At 50.0% G+C, this 20,053-nt stretch overlaps 1 protein-coding gene across 1 annotated transcript; it reads right to left on the reverse strand.

Moving 5' to 3' along the window:
- Positions 1-734: 734 nt before the first annotated feature.
- On the reverse strand, positions 735-19,578 carry LOC144951918 (uncharacterized). Its single transcript, XM_078882262.1, has 7 exons — positions 19,419-19,578; positions 19,268-19,295; positions 14,916-15,007; positions 12,819-13,111; positions 5,836-6,082; positions 1,566-1,654; positions 735-1,114 (listed from the first exon to the last, which is right to left on the reverse strand). The coding sequence occupies exons 1-7, from the start codon at positions 19,576-19,578 to the stop codon at positions 800-802; spliced, it is 1,224 nt and encodes a 407-aa protein (XP_078738388.1). The 3' UTR covers positions 735-799.
- Positions 19,579-20,053: the final 475 nt, after the last annotated feature.

The raw sequence follows: 20,053 nt of genomic DNA on the forward strand, positions 1-20,053 counted from the left end.
CTTGCCTTTAAGTTGGTGGTTTAAACGTTCCGTTCCCGCGAGGGCAAGGAGGGTACCATGTCACTGTTTCCATGAAGGGGGTTGTAAGCTCTATTCCCTTAAATATTGTTGTATTGCAAGACCATGAAAGTTAGCATTATCTTGGGAAACCCTCATCCAGAAGTGGTTAAAAATAATGGTTATAGGTGGCAAGATGTCATCTCCCTCGCCTGGTGTGCAGAAGGTCGTAGATTCGATCCTGACCCTGACAACACCTGCCATACAAATGGAGTTCATGTCTCTCTCCCTCTCTTCATGGTAGTGTAAAGTCGAGCCGACACAAGGTTGGGGGGGAGGTCCGTCCTTTATTTCCCCCAGTCCACACTTGCCCACAGCCCTCTCTCAATCCGTTCCCCGCCAGAATGCCCCGAGCCCCCTGATGCCCCCCTCATATATCTTCTCACCTGTAACTCCCCTCTTCCACTGTTCCTGCTCCACTGCCCCACTCGTTTTGGCGGGAATTATCTCCATGCCCCTTTAATCCACTGTCTATCTCCATCCCTACCCCTGACATCCCATAAAGTAGCTTAGATTTTTCTCCGGGTCGTCGTCCAGTTTTTCCCTCCACATTAATAATCTATATCACGCGTTTAGAGCATTTGGCTGCTATAAATGTCCACATGATAAGCCACTTCGTTGAGATGTCATTCATGGCTACATAGCTCAGTGGGCATTGCCTGGTAAAATAAAAAAGAGTTTTGTTTAAAATGATGAGAAATATCTGTATTTTTTAGTAAACCAAGGACTGGTTGATGAGAGTTTACAATTCTGTTCTCAATTGTATTGCGTGACCACTCTGCCCCTGCACTGGAGCCTGCGCCGGCTTTGCGCCGCCGTTTCGAGTTGCGTTTCCACAGCGACCGTTTTGCATTTCATTTCTATGATGGCCATTTTGTGTTTCATGTCCAGTACAGCCATTTTGTACTGTGTGTCCATTGCTCTTAGTCCAAACTTTAGGCAGTATCTTCCTTTTCCGATCCTTGTCCCATATCTCCTGGTCTCCAGAAGTGGTATCTTCAGAAGTAGCATCACCAGTGGCGTGAGTACCATTAGGTGTTTGCCTGCATTTTCTCACCTGGATACAGACAAACTCGGTTATATTGTCATAATTAATCACCTTCATCATAATTTTGTCACCGTATTTATTGTAATAATTATTATTACCATTATAATATTAGTTTAACCATTTCCTATTCTGAGACGTCTGCAAGTGGCAGTGGGTCCCATTCGCTACTGATCCTGCAACACGCAAACGGCTCAGTATTCATTTTATTTAGAGGTAGAGGTGCCATTGTTTTTAAAGACATCGTACTCACCGCAGATAACTATAGTGACGTGACCGCACTTTATGATAGCTGGCGGCAAAATGTGATACACGCCCACATGGCCTTGTGGGAGCCTCGGTACTGATAAGTTAATTTATTTGAGTGTTTTTCCGTCCTCAGGAAAACTATTGGCATACACGTATGTTATCGAAACGGGAAAGGGTTAATAGACAGAGAAACCGAAAATAATGATTGTTATACCTTTGTCAGTCTGATGCAACACAGAACAGCTCCAGCCAAATAGCAGCAAGCGGCGATCAACCCAAAGACAGCCACCGCTGCATCGGTTCCTTATTAAGAAGACAAGAGAGCGAGTCGTGAGAATATATGGTTGCTGCTGTTGCTGTTAGGGGTACACAGAGAGTTGGTAAGGCTGGTAGGGCTGCCGTAAAATTTATATTGTTGGTAGTGATTTGGACAATTGTTAGAGCAGGTAGGAGTTAAACTACAAGTACAAGATTGGGAACCACTGCACTAGACTAAGACTATCACGATAATATATGTTTACTAAATTAACACTTCGGATAATCACAGTGCCACACAGACCTTCCCATAGGGTTGAGTGTTAATCACTGAGAATAACAGAGCAGAACGATTGGCTCCTATAGGGTTCAGTGTTAATCACATACGCCAATAGAGCCATACTAAGACTCGATTAACATTCCACAGGTTGTGGTCGATAAGACATACCATTACAACTGAAACAAGCAATGCTGAATAAGTTAAAGCTGCCACCACCACAATCCACAACTGGGGCAGTACCACAGCCCAGCTGTAGTGCTTTGTTGCAGACGCTCACAGATCGAATCTGGCAGGCCTCCGTTTTACTTTGGCCGTATTAAGCCTTTCCCGTTGTGAGGCGTCTGCAAGTTGCAGGGTGGGTTGTGTTCACTGCTGAATCTCGGAACGCACAAGCGGCTCAGCATTAATTATATTCACAGAGGTGTAACGCTATTATTTATAAAGACATTGTACCTACCGCAGAGAACCGTATTAACATGAACGAACTTTATAACAGCTATATTCTTGGTTCTTTTGGTAAAGTCACGTAGATAGAAAATAAAATACAAAATAACAGATAATACAATTAAATAAAATCAAATAAAAAATACAAATATATTTTTTAAAAATAATAAAACCAAAAAACCCACGACGTTTCGATCGCAACACAAGCAGTCTTCATCAGGCGGAGAGAAAATAGGGAGCAAGCCTCCAAATGCAACTGCTTCTAAGGGCTTTCAAAGTGGGCGGGGCAGCCAGCGCAAATGTCGGAGACAATGGGGGGATGGAGGGGGCAGAGACAGAGGGAGAGAGAGGGGGGGAGAGATAGAGGTGGAGCTTAAGGCGAGGGCGCACTCCAAGTATGTTAGACAATGGGCGGAGGAAGAGGGTAGAGATACGGGGGAGAGAGAAGGGGTACAAGTAGTGCGTTAGACAATGGGGGGGGGGGGGCAAAAACAGGGGGAGAGAGAGGGGGTGTAGAGATAGAGGTGGAGCTGAAAGGCGAGGGCGCAGTCCAAGTGTGTTAGGAAGAGGGTAGAGATAGGGGGGAGACAGGAGGAGGGTAGAGATAGGGGGAGAAAGTGGGGTACAGATGGGTGGGACATAGCACCTCACTACACCCATCAACACTGCTGATGGTAGAGGTTGACAAGAAAACCCAAATCAAGTCATGACCCAAAGTGGTTGATGACATCTTTCCAATGATTGCTGAGCTTAAAACCGTCGTTTCGGTTGAAATTGTGTCTATGTCTGTATATATATGGATGGCTTCGTGAACGAATCTTTGTTGATAGCCAGTCGGCTTGCAAAGTACCATCGTCTTAGATAAATCAATTTCGTGTGAGCCAGCCGCATTAAATGAATGATCAGCCACGGCAGAAGTATTGGTCCTGCCGTGTTTCAGATATGCCTTATGTTCACGAACACGATCCGAGACATGTCGCTTAGTTTCCCCAATGTAACTGCTGCCGTAGATACAGCTTAGTTTGTAGACGCCGGGATATTGCATGTCAATCCTGTCCTTCACAGATGGAATCAGATCACAAATTCTATGCACTGAGTTAAATCGGACCTGGATCTTGTGTTTGTTCAAGATTTTGTAAATCTTTTTGGTTATCCCTGCTATGTAAGGCAAGGTGATGGTTTTCATTAGATCTTCAGATGGCTCCTTCCTCACGGGTGGGGTGATGGCTTTGCGGATTGTGTAGTCAGAATATCCATTCGCCTTGAGAGCCTGGTGTACATGTTTGAGTTCACTGGTCAGGTGTCCATGGTCGGAGATACATTGAGCTCTATGGTCTAGCGTTTTGTTGAAGGAATTCTTCTGGAATGGATGGTGGTGGTAATTAGGTTGTATTCTATTTTATTTTTTATATACGTGACTTTACCGAAAGAACCCAGAACATGAATTCCTGCAGTCACGAAAGTTTTAAGTCAAAATGTATGATAGCTGGCACCATATTCTCCCGCCTCAGTATGATAAAGTAATTATATTTTAGTTTATTTCAATTCTGTTCCGATGACGTACACGTACATCATCAGAATATACACATACATAATCGGAATGGAATCGGAATAAAAACTGATGATATACACTTACACTTGCATCATCGCAATGGGAAAGTGTTGACTACAACCCAACTGATTCACAGTGGATGTAACCAAATCCACTCACATTATGGCAAAGGAGTAACTCATTGTGCGCCGTGCATTATGATCCATATTTTGCCATGTTAAAGAAATTACAGAAAATTACTCGATTTGGGAATGCACATACATAGTACCATTGCCCCCTCCTGTGAAACTTCTGAAAACTCTATGTGTACGTAGTGCCTTGTTTCATGGTAGCATTACGCTACATGTACTAAATTCCTATTAATCTTACGATTCATAATTATTCTTTTTTTGTCGTCAGATTGTGTTGTACACCCTCCTCCACACGTGACTTTACCGAAAAAAACAAAGAGTAATTCCTGCAGTCACGAAAGCTCCAAATTAAGTTTGAACCACTTCTACGGGGAAGTTTTAAGTTTGTTTTTTCTCTCTCTCTCTCTGGGTTTTTTGTTGTCTCTCTCTGCTTGTGTATCGGTCTTCGTGTCTGTGTCTTTCAAATTTCACACTTAACTTCTAATTTAGCAATCTTTGGAAGAACGTTATCAACCAGGCTATGCGTTAATTGTGTGTTGACCGACCCTCTGTGTTGCATTGCATTACATTTCGAAATTTTGCTAGGTTTATTTGATTTAATATACTTTCTCTGTCTCCACTCATTTTGTCGTTCTTATGTTCTGCTCTCTCTGAGTGTCTCGGCTGTTGTCCCTCTCCCTCTCTGCTTTTGTCTGTTCTTCGTGTTTGTGTCTTGTCTCTCTTTAAAATTTCACACTTAACTTCTAACTTAGCAATCTTTGAAAAACGTAATCAACCAGGCTATGCGTTAATTGTGTGTTGACCGACTCTCTGTGTTGCATTACATTACATTTAGACATTTTGCTAGGTTATTTAATTCAGTGTGTCTCTCTCCCTGTCTCCTTATTTTTTCAAGCTTTTGCTCACCGTGCTACTCATTGCCATGCTAATTTCTCTAACCCCTCCCTCTCTCTCCGCCCCCGCCCCCTCTCTCTATTTAAGGCCTCGACACAGAGGCGTGGTTTCTCTGTGTGCCTATGTTTGTTCTCTCTCTATGCATCTCTGTGATATCTGTCTGCTTATATGTCTGTCTATATGTCTCTGGTTCTGCGTTTTATCTCTCTCTCAAATTTAGCATTCTCAGGAAGAACGTAATCAACCAGGTAGGGTGTTGTTGACTGTTATGTTATCCGACTCTCTGTTGTATTACATTACATTTCTAAGTATACTAGATTTGTGTTTCTATTTCATTTATACCTGATGATGATTGTTTGTGTTGCAATCGAAACGTCGTATGCTAGTATTGAATTCATTATTTTATCTTTATACGTGTATTTACCGAAATAACCAAAGAGTAATTCCTGCAGTCACGAAAGCTCCAAATTAAGTTTTTATTCCACCCCACTTTTCATAATTAGAAACCCCACTGTTTAACTCAATCACACTCATCTCATGCACAATTTTATAATCGTCGTAAAGCAACTTGGATTAAGAGTAAACTAAACACTCAACTATTTTTTTCATTTTATCAGGTAAAGCCCACTGAGCTATATAGCTCTTTTTCAGATGCGACGTGGCCACAAATAATAGAGCAACGAAGGGGCTTATCATGTAGAAATTGATAGAAATTGATAGCACCCAAATATTCTAAAACCATTTTGATTCTAAAAATCCATGCAACAACAGGGAGAACATGCAAACTCCAAATATACAGGCATACTAGGAGAGGGCGTTAACATTTCGCCAACACGGTGCCCCTTTCAGACGTTGCTGCTATATACATCGAGAAACGTGCAAAGATAAGATACGGCAACCGCCTTCATCCGTACCCCCCAACTCTCACCTGCGAGTGTACACGTCATCCAAGTGTAACCGCGGCTTATGTACAGCTGCTCCCGCTGCTTGCAGGTGTCGCTCTTGTTCACCTCCAACACCTGGTACAGGTAGAGCGCTACGCCGGCTATGAATGCCGCACTACACAGCGCGTCCATGAACAGCTCTACCCACAGGAGGCGAACGAAGGCGCTTCTGTCCGGCCTCTTTTCTGTCCTGCTGAGCGCATGCACGAGGTAGTTCATGAGGGGTAGGGGCTAGGCGGAGGCAGGTACAGAAGCATAGGGAGCACATTGATTATTATCCGTCAACTTTTAATAACCCCACACGGTATTCACTCATTCTCGTAGAAAAAACGACTGAGATGTGAAAGGGAACCACAGATTAGTACGGTTGGCTACATCTGGTGCGATAGAAGTTCAACACTCGTACATCTGCTCCCATCTGCCCGACCTGGTCGGTACGTGCGACACGACTGTGGTGAGCGTGAATCTGGTGCGCAAGGGTGAACATACTTTGCTCACTGAGCTGCATTGGCTTCCATTTGCCGAACTAACAAAATATAAGGCTGCACTCGTTACACACAACGTTCTTGCCACAAATGAACCACAATACTGTACCTTGCTGATCTCGTCAAGGAGCATGAGCAATCACACAAACTCCCTTCATCCTCGCAGCCACTTTTGGCTAGCCATCGAACAAAGATGGTCACCGCATCACACGCTTTTATGCAGGACTATACACTATAGTATATGTAGTGGTGGTATTGACGTGCGCCGACTGTGACAGTGATGGATCACGGGGCGGCGCGGGGTGCGGGGTTGGGCACGCGTTGTGGGCGTGGTGTGGACGCGCGCGCCGGGAGTGACAGATGACGGGGCGGCGCGGCGTGAGTGGTGAGGCACGATGAGATGTGGGAAAAGAGGATCGTAGCCAGCGCCCGGCGATTGGTCGAATAAGTGGGTGCTCGCAGCGACGTCCGCAGGTGGGGTATAAAGGGGGACGCGCGAGAGCACTCGGGGAGAGTTACCCAGTTGAAGACCCGAAGACGGAGCTGAAGACCTAGTGCCACGAGACCCCTAGTCCCGCCGTCCTTGTGGGGACCGGGGCCCTGTGTGGCTCGGAGGCGAGGCTGTGGGACCCGGGGTCCGACGCCCCCGTGGGTCGGGCTGGGGACCCACAGTCGAGACGGATACCCCGGGCAGGGAGTGTCCCGAGTAGCTCAGGGGCGTTAGTCGCCGAGTAGCTAAGTGGATGTTGGTCATCCGAGTAGCTCAGTGGCGTTAGTCGCCGAGTAGCTAAGTGGGTGTTTGTCACCCGAGACACTAAGTGGATGTTGGTCATCCGAGTAGCTCAGTGGGCGTTAGTCGCCAAGTAGCTAAGTGGGTGTTTGTCACCCGAGATACTAAGTGGGTGTTTGTCACCCGAGATACTAAGTGGGTGTTTGTCACCCGAGATACAAAGTAGGTGTTAGTCACCAGTGAACGAGTTTGATAAAATAAAGAGTGTGTTACCCGTGAAGTCGTCTCCCGCCGAGTTACTACATTACAACTGGCGTCAGAAGTGAACCTGTCTTCAAGAAGTATGGACACAAGGAAGACTACCCGTACCCACGAGCGAGGTCGGGACGACGACGGCGTACCGGGGACACCAACCTCGGGAGGAGAGGACGAGGAGTGGCCGCCGATGCAGCACCTCGCGGTGATGGCCGACGCTCTGCTTGCCTCCGACACCAGCCTCCAAGACGCACACTCCCGGTTGGCGGAGTTGCTGCTCGCCGCCGCTGCAATCTTGGCCGAGATCTCCGTTCCAGCGGGCGGGAAAACGGCTGCGGGGTTGGAGGAAGGAGCGAGGCTGGCGGGATCCCGCCAAAAGGCGCTTCGCGCCAAAAGTCTGGAAGTTCCCGCCGTTTTTGAGGGGCCGCCATTGATTGGCGGGAAACACGGACGCCACGTGGCCGGACACCTCCGCGCAGCGCAGCCCACGTCATCAGCGCGCGCCGGAGCTCTCCATTTTGCGCCTGACAACCGAGCCGACATTTTAGACAACTACAGCGGAGCGCGGGAAAATCTCTCCGACGTCGACGACGATCGGGTCCTCCAGCAAAGATTGCCCGCGCTGTCGGCGTTCAAGGCGGATGGGGGCGACTGGGGAGCCTTCCAACGAAGGTTCCTCGCTCATCAGGAGATGTCGGGGTGGTCCGACACCACTGCCCTGCGTGCGTTGCCAGCGATGCTTGACGACGACGCGCTTGCAGCCTTCACATCTGCTGCAAGGTCGTCCCGCTCTACGCTCCAGGCCGCACTACACCTGATGGCGAAGGTGTTCGGGCCGCCCTCCACGTGTCGCCACCAGTTCTACGATCGGCGGAAGGTGGCTGGAGAAACGACGCTCGCCTATCGCACGGCACTACTCGCCTTGGCGGACGCAGCTTTTCCCCGCATGGATAAAGAGGGGAAGGACGCCATGGTGACGGAGCAGCTGCTGGTGTTGGCCCACGAGTTGGGGGTCCCCATCAATGTGGCGGACGAGATGGATATCTGCTCCCTGGCGATCGCCACGAGCATTCACGCGTACGAGGTCCTCAAACGCAGGCCGGGGGGCGTCTGCAATTTGGCGGGGAACGCGGTACTGGCAGCCACGATCGCCGAACCTCAGCCAGCTGCGGTGCAGGAGCAGGCCTTCGCTGCATCGCGTCCGGGGGAGTGGAGAACGGGAGGTCGTTCGCCCACACGTTCGCCCCGCAAGCTGGAGCAACCGAAACCTACGACGTCCGTCGTCTGCTACAACTGCGGCCTTCGGGGTCACGTCGCAGCCGGGTGCCGGGCCCCGCGTCAGCGCGCCACAGGACCACGTCGGGACGACGACCAGGGCCACAAGTCATCCCAACAAAACCCGGCAAGTCGCGGCACCTCACACGTTCGGTCCACAAACACGGCACATTCGGGTCGCCGCTTCGCGGTGGGGGGTTCGCGGCTGGGTGCCAGGGGTTCATTTCGGCGAGGGGGGTCCGTACGCGGCCCGCAAGCAGTCGAGTGGTCCGAATTGGCCCACAGGATCGTGGCTGCGTCGGCCGGGTCGTCCGTGGTAACGGGCTTCATTGACGGGATTGAGGTCCGGGTGCTTGTTGACACGGGTGCGTCGGCCACCATCATCTCGGACCTTATTTATAACATTCTTCCCGTTCAAAGTAGACCCCTTCTGCCAGTAGACGTGCCATTTAATGCGGCGAATGGGGGATCCCTGGGGATCATCGGCCAGATTCGGGCGACTATTTGCATTGGTGACATCAAATTGGCGGGCCCTATTTTTGTATCATCATCGCTGGCCGTTCCCTGTTTGCTAGGTACGGACTTTTTGTCCAAAATGCCCATCAAAATTCTCATAGATCAGGCCTGCATTGAGCTTCCGTCAGGTCGGCGGCTTGCGTTCTTGACGAGCCCTACCAAAATACGCACGGTTTGTGCGACGGTGCAGGCGCTGCCAACTCAGACTGTAAGGGTGCCCCCGGGATCGAAAATGTTGGTACCCCGTCGGTTGAGGAAGCCACTCGAGGTGGGTGCGGTGGCACAGGGGGGGCCGTTGGGGCCGTCTAACAGGGCCAGAAGGGGCCTCGACTTAGCGGTTGCTCAAACCATGGTGAGAGGGGACAGTGAGCCGTTCGTAAGGGTCCTGAATACGGGGTCGCGGCCGGCCGAAATTGCGCAGGGAACGGTGCTGGCTCACGCCGCGCCGCTACCCGTTGAGGAACGGCTCGTGTCTCAAGCGGATTTCACTGTCGAGTCGCATCCTCCAAGTGATGAGGGGACAGAGTGGTTGGACTCGTTGTGTGCCGGTTCTGCTAACTTGTCCAAAGTGCAATTGGGAGTCGACGCTCCCACGGGGAGGGATTCGCTGTTGTCATTGCCCCTCATTGAGTGGGGCCGTCTCCAAATGTCCGACAGCTCCCTACTTACGCTACGTCGAAAAGTTGGCGCTCCCGAGGTAGGGGATGCGCGGGTCGGTTCCTGGGTGTGCAGACAGGGCCTTTTGATGAAGTGGGACAACATGTCCCGGGGTCACGTGCTCGTTGTGCCTGTTGCTATGCGGGGTAAGGTCGTTCTGGCAGCTCATGAACGGCTCATGCATCTGGGTTTTCAAAAAACGCTCGCCCTAATCCAGCGAGACTATTATTGGCCGGGGATGGGTAACGACGTGGCGAACATTCTTAAGGGATGCGTAGGGTGCGCCGAAAGAAAACCGCCACCATTGGCAGCTAATCCACTGCTGCAATCCATTCAAGTTTCGCGCACAAACGAATTGGTTGCGTTGGACATCTTGGGGCCCTTTCCTGCTACACCGAGGGGAAATAGGTTCCTGCTGGTTGGCGTAGAATACTTCACCCGATGGCCCATGGCATGGCCACTCGCCAACCAGTCGGCTGCAGCGGTGGCGGACGCCTTCGTCCAGGGTTATGTTTTGGACAAGGGCGCCCCCGAACGCTTGCTGACGGATCAAGGAAATAATTTTTCGAGCGGTTTGTTGCGCGAGGTGTGCGACCTGTTGGGTACAATGAAAGTGCGTACTTCCCCCTACCACCCGCAGACTGACGGGATGGTTGAGCGTCTGAACAGGACGATTACGTCTATGTTGTGCCAACAGGTCTGCGACGATCAGGTTGATTGGGACTTACAGGTGCCGGGGGTACTCGCGGCCTATCGAATGGCCCCTCATGCGGCGACGGGGTTTTCCCCATTTTTTCTTATGTATGGGCGGGAGGCCGATCCGGCCATGGACGTCCAACTGGGGATTTCCCAGCCACGTGCAAAATCTAAATTGGCAGACCACATCAAATTTAATATCGCAAAATTGACTGAAGCACGGGAGGCGGCGAGGTTGAATTCGCGGTCGCGGCAAATTGCGAACGAGAGATTGCATGAGCGGAGGGTGCATACGCATGATTGGAAACCAGGCGATAAGGCCTGGCTGCATTGTCCACATGTACCGTTGGCTACGTCCCCCAAGTTGTTGAGACCTTGGAGGGGACCGGTGGAAATTGTGCGGGTTGCACGACCCCAGAGTATACAGATTAAATGGGGGAAACGCCGTTGGTATGTGCACCCCTCCCGACTGAAGCCCTATGCGGCACCGTGTGACCCCGTTCTGTGCCGTGACGACCGGGCGTGTGATGTGACCGTCGACTCGGGGAGGGAGGTGTCGCAGAATGATCCTCACGTGTCTCCACCTGACCCACCCCCAGGTGCCTCGGGCTTGACGGCTGCTGACCGTCGAGAGCCTGAACCCCGGGGCACGCACGAGTCCTCGATGCCTGGCCGATGTCTTCCTGAACCGCCGGCACCACCGGACGTTCAACCGCGTCTGGTGCCGTACGACGGACCGGCAAGGCGGACTCGGGCTAGGTCTCAACAATTTTCATGAAGACGTTTTTTTGCTCTACACCGAGCTCGCCCGGTGTTCCCCTCTGCCGGGGTAATGTCCCGTTGTAGGGACGCTCGGAAGGAGAAGGGGACACTGCACGAGTCGAAAGAAAAAAAAAAAATTTCCATTTATTTTCCTTTTTGCATACACATTGCTATTGTCACTCGCCGGGTTGTATATATTGTTCTATTGTCGCGGTGGCATTGGTTGAGGGTTGCGGATGGTAGTGTTCGCGTCGTGTTGTGTTGTTAGGTTAGTTGTTGTTCTTGTTGTTGTGTTGTGTTACGGGGCACACAGGGGGGTTTGTATATTTTTATAGCAGCCGGGGCGGCTGCGAGCTATGTGGTAGGGGGTGATGTAGTGGTGGTATTGACGTGCGCCGACTGTGACAGTGATGGATCACGGGGCGGCGCGGGTTGCGGGGTTGGGCACGCGTTGTGGGCGTGGTGTGGACGCGCGCGCCGGGAGTGACAGATGACGGGGCGGCGCGGCGTGAGTGGTGAGGCACGATGAGATGTGGGAAAAGAGGATCGTAGCCAGCGCCCGGCGATTGGTCGAATAAGTGGGTGCTCGCAGCGACGTCCGCAGGTGGGGTATAAAGGGGGACGCGCGAGAGCACTCGGGGAGAGTTACCCAGTTGAAGACCCGAAGACGGAGCTGAAGACCTAGTGCCACGAGACCCCTAGTCCCGCCGTCCTTGTGGGGACCGGGGCCCTGTGTGGCTCGGAGGCGAGGCTGTGGGACCCGGGGTCCGACGCCCCCGTGGGTCGGGCTGGGGACCCACAGTCGAGACGGATACCCCGGGCAGGGAGTGTCCCGAGTAGCTCAGGGGCATTAGTCGCCGAGTAGCTAAGTGGATGTTGGTCATCCGAGTAGCTCAGTGGCGTTAGTCGCCGAGTAGCTAAGTGGGTGTTTGTCACCCGAGACACTAGGTGGATGTTGGTCATCCGAGTAGCTCAGTGGGCGTTAGTCGCCAAGTAGCTAAGTGGGTGTTTGTCACCCGAGATACTAAGTGGGTGTTTGTCACCCGAGATACTAAGTGGGTGTTTGTCACCCGAGATACAAAGTAGGTGTTAGTCACCTGTGAACGAGTTTGATAAAATAATCAGTGTGTTACCCGTGAAGTCGTCTCCCGCCGAGTTACTACATTACATATACACTGATATACACGAAACTATACACTACACTTTTGGATAGCCCACAAATAAAAACGGTCTGTTCATCGTGCGACTTCAAATGCTATAGACACTGCACTATAATACACTATACTAAACACTGTATACAAAACTTTTGACTAACTATCGAAAAAAATAATGTCGCTGTATCACACACTCTAACATGCACTTCTGCGGCCGTCTGGATCTCTCTTTCTTCAGATATTTGGAAGCCACTGGAGTGATTCACTTTTAAATCACCTATATTGACAAACTAATTTCTTTAGAAATGCCTGTTGCTTTAGTTTGTTGCCCTTCCCCCGCACCTCTGATTGGCACAGTTGGCTACGTACAGTGCCAAATAAGTTCAACATACACAGACACATACAACTACCTATAAACTCGACTGAACCCGACCAACTGTTGCATACCGCGCCACGGCCAGCATGACCCCGATCGGGACTACAGCGGCCACGAGGGAGAACGCCACCCCCCCATAGAGTGCCGGCGCCCTGAGAAGGGTGAAGGCAGCGTCCAGGTCGTGCGCTCGCTGCAGCTCAGCTCCCTCGAATCCGGAGTAGCCGCCCGATAGCTCAGAGCTCGCATAGCCGAGGCCCGGTCCCAGTGCGCTGTAGCCGGCCAACACGGCCTGCGATGAAGCCACGCAGGCCAGCACCAGCAGGGCGAGCAGCGCCTCGGCCAACTGCAGGAGACCTAGAGGTGTTGAGATTCATTAATTTATCACTCATATATTTGTATGATCCACAGATCACGGAGGCAGCGCCATTCCTTTGATGGTCGCAGTCCACTTCAAACTTTGACCGCCAACTCAAGTTGCGCAATTTGTTGAAGTTTGTGCATCAAGACGGGCGACGTGTCCACAAAGTGACAGGGCCGTCTCCTTTGAACTGAGCTCTCGATCACGAAGAGACTGGTGGCAAATGCCCCAATGGTAACATTTCTAAGTCGAATCATCCGATGCCAAGAAGGCATTTTTTGCATTCACATGTGGAAGGACTGCAGCTGATCCAAATCAGCCTGAAGCAATGTCCAGGCCTCCGCAATATACAGCAGATCTGACAAAACGCAGGTGTTGAGAGCTCTCTCGTTATACTAATCGCAAATCCGAGTATGATGATTTCAAAGGTCGTGGAGTGCCTGTGTCTGAAGTGGTTACTTCCCCACGTCGATGTGATGGGTCGATTCAACCCGTTGCAGTTCTTCAGCACTGAGATGGCTATACTAAAGATAATTACCGATGACCTCTACAAGATCATGGATGATCGGGGCACCGCAGCATTAGTTGGCCTCCATCTCTCAGTACCCTTCAAAATGGTTGGCTATGTCCGCTGCAAAATAAGTTCAACATCCATGTATGCATCTATAGGCACCCAATAGGACAGCCCCGTAATATCTATAGGAAATTATCAATGTCTACTCTCTTCAAAGCACATAAAATGCTACAATAAACCATTATATATACATTACAGTTGATCATCGATTATCTGGCGCGTGATTTTCTGGCTTCCAACATTATCCGGCGGTCCCGGGCCGATCCGGCAAAACCGCTCTGCAGGCTGTTCCAGTCCGGCGATCGGTACCATGTGTGTGCCAAAAAAAGTAGCTACGCTTGATTTCAGTGTCAAATAATTTACAGCAAATTATACACTACATACAACTTAAACAATGAAAATACTGCACGTATATAAATAGTTCATGACTAATAAAAATTGTAAGAAAAAACTGAAAATCTACATTGCGATCCAATGAAAAGTGTATGTAATTAGGCATTCGCATCAGTCCGGCAATCATCAAACCCATGTTGTTGAAACAAGAGCTGTACTACTTACAGCACCCCATGCAGAGTCTTCGAGATTGGAGTGGTAAGTACAGTAAGTAAATACAGTAACTTTTTGGAGTATGATATTTATTTTAGTCTATTTGTATGTTTATTTATGCCAATTTCATATAGTAAACTAATTTAAGACACTAAAATAACGTATACAACACTTAAAACATTCTGTCATGCAAGAACGTGCAAAAATAAGCTATTTAAAAAAATGATGTTAATATCCGGCGTTTTTTATATCCGGTGCGTCCTTCCCCCCAAAGCTGCCAGATAATCGAAGATATACTGTATATATAACATATATAATGTAAGTATGTCATATACATTTATAATAGGTGACGTTTCAGGCAATAATCCTACGTAGAAATGTATCTGCTTTAAAGGAGGGTCACCATTTCGTGAGAACATCATCACAAACCTGCTCTCTTGTTTCTATATTGGCTACCAGTTAAGTATCATTATTATATTATTATATTATTTTATAATATTATTATATTAAATTATTTTATTAAGTTTTATTTTTATTATTTTATTATTTCCATTCTACGTGACTTTACCGAAAGAACCAAGAAGAAGAAGTATCAAGTGGACTATAAGACCCTGCTGCTGACCTACAAGGCTCTCAATGGGCTAGCCACCCAATATTTGCTGGAACTGATCCGTGTTTACTCTCCAACGAGGTCCCTGAGATCTTCGGATCGCCTTCTTCTAAAGACTCGCCACCGGGCGCCACGGTGGGCTCGGAGACGTTACCCCCTGGCCTGGTATGCAGGAGGCCATGGGCTTGATGCCGACCCCACACCTTTTGTAGTCAACGTCTCACTCTCTCCCCGTGGTCCTGTGGATTTTTCTTCGGGTCCTTCGGTTTTTCCCTCCACATGTAGAATCTATTTCACGTGTTGAGAGTATTTGGCTACTGCTATAAATTTCCACGGGATAAGCCACTTCCTTCAGCTGCTATCATATGTGATAGCCGGGTCGCTTTTGAAAAATAGCCACATAGCTCATTGGATCTTACCTTGTAAAATAAAAATAGTTAAGTAATAAGGCAAGGCTCTGGTCCTGGAGTTATTGGGCTGTTGCCAGTGCAGCGCTTAGGCTTTGGAACAACGCTTTGCGTTTGCTAATTAGGCAATATTTAAGTCCTGAAAACTCACTCCTTTAAATGGCACTTTAGTCTCCCTGCCTAGTTCTGGTCATATTTTGAATGTGTGGGTGAGTAAGAAGGTGAGAATCAGAATCTTTATTCATCTTGGAGAAACCCGATCAGTTATGAAACTTTTTCACAGATGTCCAGCAATAATAGGTGGGTGAGTGATTGGAAGGCTGAGTGAGTGAGCAAGCGAGTAAGTGAGTGAGCGAGTGAGTAGGTAATTTTGTGGGTGAGTAAATGGTTCAGTAAGTAAGTCGGTGAGTTGGAGAATGTGTGGGTGGGTGAGTGAGTGGGTGAGTGAGTGAGTGAGCGAATAAGGAGGCGAGTTGGTGGCTAGGTGGGTGGGTAGGTGGGTGGGTGAGTGAGTAGGTGCGTGCCGGTGACCCAAGGGGGACAGGCATCTATGAAGCCTTTTGTCCAAACCCCATTTGGCGGAGCCACGAGACTGAATCTGTACACTCGGGATTCCTCCAGAAAAGTAAAAAAATCCACTGTGAGTCGGCTTGTGGAATGCTCGAACACTCACTGCAGAGGGGAGGCTGCCTCTATAGGGAGTTGGACTGGTACCGCCTGGATCTGTGGCATTCAGGAGGTCTGGGGGATGGACTCTGGCTCCAGTCACCATGAGGGGTGGAGAGTCATCTACTCGGGGCGGGGGACTGCCAAACAACAGACAGCAAAATATTAAAGGGGATGTAGGAGCATGGGGGAGAGCTGTGGGAAGCTGTAAGCCTCAGGTTGCTGTGGGCTCATCGCCCCTTCAACCGGAGGCGAGAAATAATGATATTGGTGGTTGCTTATGCCCCCACCGAAGATGAACATCAGTGGAGGGATGCAGGAAAGGCCGATGAGCCAGACACTTTATATAACCTTCTACTACAGGTGATAACTAAAGTGACCCCTTGGGATAGTCATCCTGTTGGGTGACTTTAATTCCCGATTGGGTCATGACACTGGCACCTGGGCTTAAGTGATTTGAAGGCATGGGCCAGATCAGCTCAATAAGAACGTTAGGAGGCTGTTAGACTTATGTGCAGCCCATGGACTTGTAATTACCAACACACTGTCCCATGCATTGGCGCATCCACACAACATCATGGACACACGCTGGGTCCAAGTGTAGTATAGTAAACTACGGCGGGAGACCACTTGACGGGTAGCACACTTTATTAACACTTGTCTTGCCACAATAACACGTGTGGTCACTACAGCTCACGCTACACGTTCCACCCGACACGTGTGGTTACTACAGCTCACGCTACACGTTCCACCCGGCTACACACACACAGGCATTCCAGCCCCGTAGCATCCGGGGGAACCTACAGACCCACGACCACTGGGTCCCGCGGCCCGGCCCTCACACGGACGTCCGGCCCCGGGTCCCAAGGTCCCGCCTCTGAGCCACACAGGGTCCCGGTCCTTACAAGGACAGTGGGACTAGGTGTCTCAGGGCCCTATCTCTTCCTCCTCCGTCTTCCGTCTTCACTGGTCACCAACTCCTCGAGCGCCTGCGCGCACCGCCTTTTATAGTCCTCCGCTCCCGAGGAGACGGAGCCTATGCGGACCGCGATGTGAGCACCCACCCTAGTCGACCAATCACCACGCGCTGCCACACGATCCCTTTTCCCAGCTTGTGTCAGCGCACACAACCAATCACCACGCGCTGCCACACGATCCATCACTGTCAGCGCGCGTCACCACTACACAGCCAATCACCACGCGCTGCCCCACGATCCCTACTGCCAGCGCGTATCACCCCTACACAAGCAAGAACATCTGCTGGACTATATAGTGATACGAATGCAGAGTCCATGTCCTTGACACCAGGACCTACCATGGAGCTGATCTGCTTACTGACTCTTAATTTTGGAGCTTTCGTGACTGCAGGAATTATTCTTTGGTTCTTTCGGTTAAGTCACGTCTAAAGATAAAATAATAAATTAAATAATAGCATATTACGACGTTTCGATTGCAATACAAGCAATCATCATCAGGCATAAAAAAATAGCAACAAAAATCTAACTAAAAAACTATAGACAGACATACAAGCAGACAGACATCACAAGGACACACAGAGAGAGAACACATATCGGCACAAAGAGAGAGGTCGTTTTTGTGACGGGGCCTTAAATATAGAGAGGGGGGGGCGGGGGCGGAGAGAGGGAGGGGGCAGATAAAAAATTTGCATATCAATGAGTGGACGACAACGTGATGCTGCAAGTAAGATGACGACGCGGCACGGCACGCAAGCTTGAAAATCAGGAGAAAGACACACTAAAATTAAATAACCTAGTAAAATATCGAAATGTAATGTAATGCAACACAGAGAGTCGGTCAACACACAATTAACGCATAGCCCGGTTGATTACGTATTTCAAAGATTGCTAAGTTAGAATTTAAGTGTGAAAATTTAAAGAGAGGACACAGGCAGAGAGAACAAATAGCCAGAGAGAGAGAAAAAAAGATAAGCTTAAAACTTCCCCGTAGAAGTGGTTCAATCTTAATTTTGGAGCTTTCGTGACTGCAGGAATTATTATTTGGTTCTTTCGGTTAAGTCACGTCTAAAGATAGAATAATAAATTAAATAATAGCATATTACGACGTTTCGATTGCAACACAAGCAATCATCATCAGGCATAAAAGAAATAGCAACAAAAATCTAACTAGAAAACTATAGACAGACATACAAGCAGACAGACATCACAAGAACACACAGAGAGAGAACACATATCGGCACAAAGAGAGAGGTCGTTTCTGTGACGGGGCCTTAAATATAGAGAGGGGGGCAGAGAGAGGGAGGGGGCAGAGAAAAAATTAGCATATCAATGAGTGGACGACAACGTGATGCTGCAAGTAAGATGACGACGCGGCACGGCACGCAAGCTTGAAAATCAGGAGAAAGACACACTAAAATTAAATAACCTAGTAAAATATCGAAATGTAATGTATTGGTTAGTCATCTGTAAAATGCGCCTGTCAGTCTGATGAAATTTGCAAGCAAGATTTTCATCATCGCTAGCAGCTGGGGTTGGCATCGTCCCCCCCCGCCTCCTGATGCAGAGGAAAAATGGGAGAGGTTAAGGAATGTGGCTTATGCAGTTGCATTGGCTGCTATGGGTACGTGGTCCAAACCACCATAGAGTCCATGGCTGACAGAAGGTATTCCAGGTTGCCTGAGAAAAAGCGACAGGCGCACCCCCACCATCTACAGCATCCCACATCGGTGAATGAGGAGGCTTACTGCAGCCTTCGCTCGGAAGTTCGGAGAGCTGTGTGGTGCTGCAAGTGTAATGCGGGCGTAAACGACCTCCCGGAAGTGATGTCATGGGGGGAGGAGTTACGTCACGTGGGGGAGAGGGTTCAGGTCTATAAGGGGAGAAACCGGAAGCAGTGGGGGAGTGATCGGAGACTGGGAAAGTGTGAGGCCACGCAGGGCGGAGGATGAGAGAGAGAGTGGCGAGATCGCCACACACACGGACCACGAGGTTCGGCACCGTCGGCCAACGGTGACCGACCCCGGGGCAGCAGGAGCAGCGAGGAGGCTGCAGAGAGCAGCGGGTCTGCAAAGGAGGAATTGGGCAGCGGGGGTCTGCACGAGGAGACAGTAGCAGGTCTGCTAGGAGGGAAGTGGGCTACGTGAGCGATAGCAGCCTGGGGCTGCAGAGTGAAGAGTATATAGGGGAGTGCCGTGAGGGAAAAGAGATCGAACCCAAATAAAGGACACAGAGACAGAGAGAAGCGTCCGAGTCATTTATTACACTGGTGTCAAAAGTGTAACGGCATGGCAAAACAACTGAGAAAAAAGAATATTCCGTCTCCGGCATCGGCTTCATCTTCCGACGACGATGACCTTCCTCCTGTGGTGGACCTGACTCCGATGGAGGAGGAGATCTGGGCTGGGACGAGTGCGGGTCCGGGGGTCCAAGATGTCGCCGCGTCGGCGGACCCGTCTGCACCGACGGACACGGATTTAAGATGGAGTCAGATGGCGGAGCAACTTGAAACTCTCAAGAACGTGCTTGCACAGTTGTGTGAGCTCGTCATGCCGAGGGCGGCGTCGGAAGGAGATGTTGGTGGTCCGCAGGAGCCCGTTTTGTCTTCGCTGTCGACACCATCGGCCACGCGGCACGAAGACGCCATCTTGGGCGTGGCAAGCGAGGAAAGGCGGGAAGCCGCCATTTTGCGCCCTCCGCGGCGGAACGCCGCCATCTTGTCTACACCACGTTGCGACGCCATGTTGAACTTGCCACCGGATGAGTCAGCGGCTGGAGGGAGCGCGCCAAGAAGTCGCAGTCGTCACTTAACGACTGTCAGAGAATTCACCATCGGGGGCGATTGGAGTGCGTTCGCCTGCAGATTTTTGGCAGCGGTACGCTCGGCGAGGTGGACTGACGCCGAGGCATTAGAAGTTCTACCGACTCTTCTCGATGACGAGTCCGTTAGATTCTTTCACTCTATAAAGGCCGCGAAGAAGAAAACACTGCGAGGTGTGTTCGACAAAATGGCTGACGCTTACGAGCCGCCGGATGATGCTCATCGCCGGTTTGTGCAACGACAACGAGCACCCGAGGAGTCTCCGGTGGCGTATAGGGGCGCGGTACTGGAGCTGGCTATGGCTGCATACCCGGAGATGGAGCCTGACCTGCTGGAACCT

Source organism: Lampetra fluviatilis, chromosome 64, assembly GCF_964198595.1.
Source record: "Lampetra fluviatilis chromosome 64, kcLamFluv1.1, whole genome shotgun sequence".
NCBI classification, from domain to species: domain Eukaryota; kingdom Metazoa; phylum Chordata; class Hyperoartia; order Petromyzontiformes; family Petromyzontidae; genus Lampetra; species Lampetra fluviatilis.

Bases quoted from the DNA above. Each gene is read 5' to 3' on its own strand.
- LOC144951918 (XM_078882262.1), bottom strand. From the start codon at position 19,578: ATGGCGGCTTCCCGCCTTTCCTCGCTTGCCACGCCCAAGATGGCGTCT. The intron at 19,296-19,418 runs GCACGTTCTTGA...CACTCGTCCCAG, and splicing joins GAGCTCACACAACTGTGCAA to CCCAGATCTCCTCCTCCATC. The intron at 1,655-5,835 runs GTGAGAGTTGGG...CTTCTTAATAAG, and splicing joins GATGACGTGTACACTCGCAG to GAACCGATGCAGCGGTGGCT.